This window comes from Colobus angolensis, unplaced genomic scaffold (genome assembly GCF_000951035.1).
Source record: "Colobus angolensis palliatus isolate OR3802 unplaced genomic scaffold, Cang.pa_1.0 Scaffold59, whole genome shotgun sequence".
NCBI lineage: Eukaryota > Metazoa > Chordata > Mammalia > Primates > Cercopithecidae > Colobus > Colobus angolensis.
In genome coordinates, this window is record NW_012119487.1 from 10876314 (window position 1) to 10885027 (window position 8714).

At 59.2% G+C, this 8714-nt stretch overlaps 1 protein-coding gene across 1 annotated transcript in view; it reads right to left on the bottom strand.

The window, feature by feature from the left end:
* LMF1 (lipase maturation factor 1) overlaps positions 1–8714 on the bottom strand; it is a 110769-nt gene that overhangs the window by 57407 nt on the left and 44648 nt on the right. Inside the window, exon 4 of the mRNA XM_011962454.1 lies at positions 1634–1782. Within this exon, the coding sequence (XP_011817844.1) occupies positions 1634–1782 (149 nt within the window). The remainder of the gene's footprint in view (positions 1–1633; positions 1783–8714) is intronic.

Sequence of the window (8714 nt, forward strand, 5' to 3'; positions counted from 1 at the left end):
CTACAGCAAGCTACGCTACACTGAACCACGCTACACTGAACCACGCTACACGCTACACTGAAACACACTACATGCTACACTGAGTCACGCTACACCGAACCTCGCTACACGCTACACTGAACCACACACCACGCTACACTGAACCACGCTACACGCTACTCCAAACCACACTACCCGCTACACCAAGCTACGCTACACAGAACCACGCTACACACTACACTGAAACACACTACATGCTACACTGAGTCACGCTACACCGAACCTCGCTACACGCTACACTGAACCACACTACACACTACACTGAACCACGCTACACGCTACTCCAAACCACACTCCACGTTACAGCGAACCACGTTACATGATACCACGTGAGGTCGTGGCTTCCTGAGTCCGTGGCTGGTGCTGTGTCGAGATTGGGTGTCCGAAGTGTCTGAAGCTGCCCCGGGGGACAGGGTGAAAGGGGCTGCCCAGCATTCGGGCCCCCTACCCGAATGACCTGAAGCTGAACACAGGCACAGTAGCCACGCCTCAAGGCCAGGGAGAAAAGAGGAACGTTCCGGACTGCAGGAGTGGCCGAGATGGCGGTGCGCTCTGGCCGTGGCCCTGGCGTGAGCACGTGCTGTTGGGACGTGCTCCCCAAGGGACAACTTCCTTGGGGCTGTGCCCAACTCTTCTGTACGTCTTCGGCGGATCCTCCATGAAACACTTAAGCGAACAGATGCTCAGAGAGTGTATCTGTATGATGTGGTTTCCAACACAAAAACATGAAGATTTTATCATTCCAGCCCAAAATTAAAATCTTACTAACAAAGCATGTGAAGCGGAAGAGAAAGTGAGAGCTGCGTAGCTCTGGTCAGTGCAGCAGACGTCAAAAGGACCACGTCGCTCCTGATTTTAAAGTGCAAATCATGTCTTTGTGAACTCAGAGGTCACATTTACTGAAGCTGAACACAGGGCTGGCATGTGTCTTCACCGTGTGCAGGGCAGACGCAGATGGGCAGCCCCTGGCTGGGCAGGAAGCACACACAGCCCGCCACCCCAACACCAGGGCCCAGCAGGGAATCCGCCAACCCCACGCCAGGGCTCGGCAGGGAACCTGGACAGTCTGGCTGTCCTAAGAGACGCCAAAGCCCAGCAGGCCAGGCACCCGGGAAGAAGGACGCAGTTGAGAGACCGCACGCAAGGAGGCCGCGCTTTCCCTGAGCGTCAGGACGGCGGGTCTCATGCCTCCTTCACCCTCGAATATGTCTGCCAACGCGCCCACCATGGTCTGAGACTCTGTCATTTAAAAACAAGCTCTGAAACATTTCGGACACTCCAGCAAGCACAGGAGGGCTGGTGGGGGAAGCAGGGCGCCCAGTGCTCCTCTCTGAGTCTCCTGAAATGGACTCAGAGGTGTGGCTCTTTCCCAGAAATGGTGATCACGAACACGCCTGGGAAAAGCCAGCCGAGCCCCCAGGGTTCAAACACAGGCCCCTGAAGGGGCAGAAGAGCAGGCTGTTAGCCAGGCCATGCCGACGGGGGGACAGAGGGTGGTGGGGGCGGAGAGAAACAGCCTCACCTTTCCTAGAAGCCGCAAAGGTTAAAGAGCCACTGTTATTCCCCAAACACCGCACAGAAGAGCTCCACTTACTGCTCCGAGCATGATCCTGAAGATGAGCCACCGGAAGCCCCACAGGACAATCCGGGATGTGGGGGTGTGCTGGGGCAGCCTCGACAGTGTCCACAGCGGGCACAGGAAGATCCCCAGGAACCCCGTTTCCAGAAGCTGGGACTCCCATCCTAAAACAACAATGAGACATACCAAGGGTGAGTTAATGGAAGCCACACATTTCACCAAGAAATCATTTCAGAAACTCAGTTTAATGGAAACGGTCCTTAAAACAGGGCTGACCTTGCTGCGGAGAGGCACCAACCCCCACGTGTTAGTCTCAGCACCGACATGCAAGGTCAGGTCTGCAGCAGTGGGAGCTCTGGTGGGGGACCTGGGGCCCAGGTCAGGGCTTCCCGTGACCTCGGCACCCTTTGCCCTGGAGGGAAAGGCCCCGCTCTACCTGCCACCCCGCAGGACGCTGCACAGACCTGACATCTGAGAATGCGCCCAGCATACGTGCTGCCAGCGGATGTTTGGGGGAAGCCTTTTCCCTCCCGTAGGTTTGCATGAAAATAGCTTTCACCTTCTTCCCAGCCCGGAAGCAGCACTGGCGCAGCAGCACTGGGGCAGCAGCCCGGCCTCTGTGTGAGGCAGTGTCTCCCTCTGGCCCTGTCCTTCCCAGGCGGGCATGGAAGCCAGGCAAAGATGCAGAGGCAGGTCATGGTCGGTCACATGGAACCACACCGGTCAGTCCCTCACGGGCCCAGGATAAGGCAGCAGCTCTGCCACTGGATGTGGGGACATGTGGGGGCCCAATGGATCCTTCCCACTGGAAACCCGGCAGAAGAACGCAGACGCGGGTCGCCATCCCAGTGCTGTTCTCAGAGGTGAAGCCACCACGAATGTGGCTGCTGGAAACTGCCCACAGCTCGCGTCTGTCCATAGCAGGTCACATCCCAGGGGCCCGGAGACCCCACAGGCCAGGCTCCCTCCTGGGCTCTGAGGATGCCGGATGGGACAGAGGCCACCCGCTGCCCAGCATGACAACGATCACATGACTCACACCACCACAGCGTCTACACGCCAGAGTGGAGGGGAGAGTGCGGAGGGGAAGCGGACGGAGGCTTGGGGGGGGGCAGCGTCTACGCGCCAGAGTGGAGGGGAGAGTGCAGGGGGGAAGCGGACGGAGGCTCATGGGGAGCTTCCTCTAACCATTGGTTCAACTCGTCTGTATGAGATATTATGGTAAATACATGGTAAAAAAAAAAAAAAAAACCTGTGAAGAAGCTGCTACAGCAGCACTGGATTGTAACCCAAAGGGCAAAATAAACGCCTGCAAGTCCACACTGACGTTTGCCAATTACTGAATAAACAGATGGGTGTGCATGGAGGCAGCGTGGCCCTGGTCTCTGAATGGACAGACGGTCGGTCCTTATGCTGCCCCGGCTTGTGGAGGGCACAGGCTGCCAAGCTGACGCCTGCTGGTCTTGCAGCGGGACCTCCTCCACCTTGCCTACGCCCCAGGCTCGCTGGGCCCCATCTTCCCCATGGAAGCCAGAGCTGCCCAGCTGGCTGGGCCCTGCGAATGCCCCGGGAAGGAAAGGGTTGCCCTGGGCCCACCTGCTTCTGTTTTCTTTGCTTGGGTCTTGTGGAATTCCAGCAGCTGCGCGGCATGCACAAGGGCTGCCATTGTTCTCCGCCTCAGCGTGGCGGACGACGCGTCCCCAGGAAAGTCAATAAGCAGCACGCTGCCAGGGCGGCCTCAGCGCCAGCGCCAGGGCCAGGGCCAGGGCTCTCCAGGCAGCTCTCACCCAGCAAACACCAGCGCTGCATGAAGCGAGCCTGAGGCACCCGAACGAGGTGGCAACATGCAGGGCCACGGCAGACGCTGCTGGTGAGAGCAGTCCTCGCCCCCTCGGCGCCTTTCCCATTGCACAGCTGCACGCACTGCCCGCCGGGCATCAGCATCTGCACGCCCTGCTCTTCCCCAGGGACCTCCCTTCCCTTTAGCAGGGGGAAGGCTCCAGGAGGGCCCCTGCTCCACTCCACTGCCCCGGCGTCATTTCCACCACTTGCTGTGTTGGGCTTTCCGAGAGACTGAGCACAGCCCCGGGAGGAGCCTGGTATGCTCTGCCTGGGGAACTGGGCAGCAGCTCTCGTGGGGAACGTTCACTTCCATGGCCACTACTCTCCTTCCTGTGACACAGACAGCACTGGTCCAATCACCAGAGAAGCTGCCTGTGCAGGGCCCAGGGAGACGCTCTTGAGCCCTGCCCGCTGGACAGGGTGCGTCGCCCCACTCCTGCCCTGGCACCTTGCCTGGTGCACCCATATTAACTGCTCATTGCCTGCTGGATGCCCCGATGCTGGTGCAGAGGAGATGCAAGTGCCCCAGCACCCAGGTACAGGTGGGCACCAGTGCCTCTCAGCTGCCCTCCCCCTGAGGATTCACACAGATCCACAGCCAGGCTGGGGCCCAAGGCAGGAGCCTGTGGCCTGCAAGCCCAGCCAGCGCTGCAGGTAACTGTACTGTGCCATTCACAGGCGTCTCGGGGCATCAGAAAAGGCAGAAACGAGGATGCAGCTTCATAACTGCCTTGCTGGAGACAGTTTAGGGTTGAAGGCTCTGGATGTCAGGTCTGGAGCCACAGGAGATGTGGGGCACACAGAAGACAGAGGCTTCGCCGTGGGGCACCCCGAGGCACACGGCGAGGCGAGGCCAGGGCCAGACCTGCAGACGCCTGACACCCTGACGGGCATTCTGAGGCCTCGGTTTATAACGGAACTTTAAGACGAAATACTGGGAAAAGAAAATCTGCAGACAATGGCGACTGCCACGCGGTGCCTCTCGGAGCGGCTCCCCAGAGCTCCAGACTTTGGCATCAGTTCTCACCATCGTTGATGGGGCACGAGGCCTGGCGGCTGCAGCTGCACGCACTGTCTTCCGAGATGCTGAGCCCCGGGGACACGGACATCCCCACCACTGGGCCCTGGGCTGCCCCGACCCCTCCTGGGAGGGGAGCAAACGTCTCCACATTTAAGGGGGACTGCAGGTTGCTTCAGTGCCAACCCTTCTGGCACCCTGTGAAGACAGCCCTGACCCAAATGGGTAGAGGCTGGACAGGACAAGACTCAGGGAGGCTCCCCACACCCGACCTTCCTGCTCTGCAGGACACAGACCGGACGCTTGCTCATACAGTCCACGAGAGAACACACGCCGCTGCGGGCCCTGAGGCCCGTGATCGCTCCAGTTCTCCAAGTGTAAAACCAGACATACTCTCTCCCATCCTTCCCGTGGCCGCTGGTGACACAATTTCACTGCCCTGGAATCAGATGGAAATGTGGTTTCTCTGAACTAAATCTCCAAGTGCGAATCACTAATGTTAAGTAGTGACTGACGCAGAGGGCCACACAGCTCTCAGCCCTAAATCAGTGGCTCTGAGGACCCCGGCCTCGCTGCTGCCTGCTGGGCTGGCCCAGGAAGGGTGTCCCCCACGGCCCGAGGGCTTGTAGGGTTTTCACCGTCCCATGCTTGCCTCCTAGATGGCAGGGTCTTGTGCTACTTGTTTTAAGAGCACCGATTTAAAAACAGCCAAAGAAAAACTCACCCTAGATCTGGCTCTGAAGAGCCAAGGGGCGACCAAGGGGCGACGCCCGGGGACGTTCAGGCTGGGCGGGCCCTGTGTGCGCAGGTGTGAGGAGGTATGGGTATGGACAGGTCTGAAACGCCAGAGAAGCCAGGCGCAGGATGGGGGCAGAGGGCAGGCAGAGACCACAGGGGGGTCAGAGAGCCCTCCTCATCCTCAGAACGGCTGGGGTCCCTCACTCTGCAGCCAAGCTCCTAGGCACCTGCTCCCCAAATAAAACCCAGGCAGAGGTGCATGCTGACATTCCTTTTCTATTTATGGGAATCACAGGTTGAGGAGGGACCCTCTGCCACTGAAGAACCAGAAGATTTGCCACCAAGAGGCGCAATCAGCCCAGGGCACGTGGGAACACGTGGAGGGATGCCTGGAGGATGCTCTGGGCAGGGCTAGGCTGGGTGGCCAGCAGCACACTCATGCACCACCAGCCTTGGGGACCTCAATCAAACGACGGAGAGTCCCAGGCCAGCCTAGGGACAGGGTGCATTGCTGGCGAGGCAGAGCGCTGGGGTGGAGCCTGAGCTGGGGTTTTTCAGATGGAAGTCCTGTAGGCTAGCAGCCGTGTGGGACGAGAGAGATGCAGGGTGGGACGACTGTGGTGCCTCAGGCAGGTGAGACGAGCACCATCACTGGCGGCCAGAGCAGGTGAGATGTGGGGATGGGGCAGGTGAGACACAGGGTCCGGGGCAGGTGGGACGCGTGGGCCAGGGCAGGTGGGACGTGGGGAGCTGGAGCACGTGGGACGTGGAACGCCGGGGCACGTGGGATGTGGGGGGCCGGGGCACGTGGGACGTGGGGGGGCCAGGGCAGGTGACAACCAGGTGCTGCTCGGCCACCGGTGAGGGGCAGAGGTTCGGAAGGTGCAGAAGGTGTGCAGGGTGGGGGCACCCAGCCTCAGGCACAGGGAGGGATGTGGGGCCAGTGGGTTGTGGGATGAGCCGCCTCTGACCAGGGAAGAAACGTGATTTAACACGTTTTGGAGGTGCAAGTCACTGCAATGGCCACTGTAGGAGAGAATGCCAGTTGAGGCCTCATTAACTCTGTGGAAACTATTTGAGTTACTAAGAGAGTCATTAAATATAGCACAGATGGATCCTTCAAAAATGACAGCCACCATCCACGTTAGAAACAGGAAATCCATTAAGTTCGCTGTTAAAATCGGGGACGAGGGAGCAAAGCGCTTCCCTCTTGACTGCCTGTCACTCAGCTCTGCGCCGGGCCGCCCTCTGCCACCCCAGGGGCTTCTAATGGCGGCCCCAGAGAGAGCTGGGAGCTTTTAAAAGTTTCCTTCGTTTTCACAGGTTATATTTTAGGATGAAAAGTTATGAAATAGCACTGCAAATCTTACTTTGCACTATCACAGAACAGAAGGGCTGTGGGCTACAGACACCCCTGGGGCTGGATGATGGCGGCTGGGGAGATCAGCTCTGGCTGCGAGCCAGTGGCGGGGGTGGGCACTGGTAGGCCACACCCACATGGCCCTGGGACACCAGGTGGCCTTGTCTGTGACCCACCCACATGCAGAGCCCCAGAACCCACTTCTCCACGTCTCCGGCCACAGGGAAAACATCTTTCATGACCAAGTTTGAAAAGGCTTCAGAAGGACAAGCGGAGGCTCTGCACTGAGGCCTGCGTCCTTGGGATGCCTCGCTGGCTCCCCGGCAGCAACTGAAGGTACATCAGGAACACCCCTCTCCTGGCAGCTGGCTGTGTGCCGGGTGTCCCTTTGCAGACCCTCTGAGTGTTGAGCTCTGGGTCTGTTCTGGCGGTTGCTCTGCAGCCAGCTCCAAGAGCACCGGTGTGCTCAGCGTTGGGGATGGAGATGCCACCCAGGGGCTGCCACGCTGCAAACTCATCCTGAAGGCAGAGCTAACGTCACGCGTATGGGCCCATCTGCAGCCCAGCACACAGACGCAATCCTGTGGGGAACCAGGCCCAAAGCCCACTCTCATGTCGGTACCACGGGGGACGGGTCGTCACCATCTCACCACCCCCAAGCACATGGGCAACACACAGCCATGGTGTGGCCACGCCAAGCACGTGCTCCGCAAGCCCATGTGAAGAAATGCCGCACCTGTGCACTGTGGGCAGGGGCCATTCTAGGGGCTTGGCCAGGCCTGCTGAACCCTCCGGCTCACTGGAGATGACCAGGCAGGGCTGCCCTCCCCTAGGAGACATGCCCACCCCTGTACCGGGGCTGTCTGCAGGGTGCTGGGAGGTCCTGACGTTCGCCCCACCCCAGAGGTGACCCAGGGGACAGCAGTGCTGCTGTGCTCGCCCAGCACCCCCAGCCCCCTCCCGACCGTGGGCTCCTTCCCTCCTCTGGGATTGGCCAGGCTGTGTCCCGAGTGGGCTGCAGCTCCCTGGCCTGCGGTCACCCAGAGCCAAACTCTGCACAGGAACTTCCAGAACCGGCCTGAGCTGTCACAGCTGCATCTGCCCGCTGGCCACGTCTCACGTCCTGAGGACGTTTCATGGGAGGGCCGCCATTCTGCTGCCCACAAGACATATAGGTGCAGAGCTGGGAATGTGGCATCGGGCTGTGGCGCGGGGCAGCTGGCTGGGTTAAACCAGAGATCAGATGGCAAACGGGAATGCATTTACTAGCAAGCAGACATCTCCGAAAGCACTGGTTAAGGGCTTTCGTGCTTTAGATAAAATTGTCTTAACTACACACTCTCAGTTACGAGGAGTTTAGCGGACTGTTACATATTTTAAGGCTGTCCGTGGGCGCTGCCGAGAAACAGGAAGTGGCCTCGGTGACCCCTGCGCCCGGCCGCACAGCTTGTTCATACTCGGTTGCCGTGACAACCAGACTTCCCAGCCCCAGGTGTCCCCGTGGCTCAGCTCTGTGCAGGTGTCACCAGCTCTCGGGAAACAAATCTGCACTAACGACCTTAGCTATCTTTATTGGTTTTGGATAAATACGAAAATGCTTCCCGTCCACGGAAATTAGACTTTGCGGCAAAGAGTGTTTAGGATTAATGTATTCCAAGTATTTCACCTACGTCAGGCTGGCAGGCACCACACATGAGCATTTCTTTGTCTTTTGTGTCCTGGGAGTGAAAAATGGCTGAAATATGCCGAGCCTCCAAGCGACTCATGAGACCTCAGAAAAGTGCTGGCCATCGTGGGCTGTGGGGACACTGTGCCCACAGAGCTGTCCTGGTCACAGCGTGCCTCACGGGCCCTGGCCCCTCAGGCCTTGAAGCACTCAAAGGCAGCCCGCGTGGCTGAGAAGTACATTTGACATTGCATTTAACTTTGGTTCAGTTGGATGTGAATTTAAGTGACCATGTGGGGCCAGTGTCCTGGGGTGCACCCCGACAATCAGCCAGGGCTGGGGTGGGGCCACTGTCCCGGTGTGCACCCCAACTCCCGTGTGGGGCCATTGTCCCGGGGTGCACCCCAACTCTCATGTGGGGCCATTGTCCCGGGGTGCACCCCAACTCTCATGTGGGGCCATTGTCCCGGGG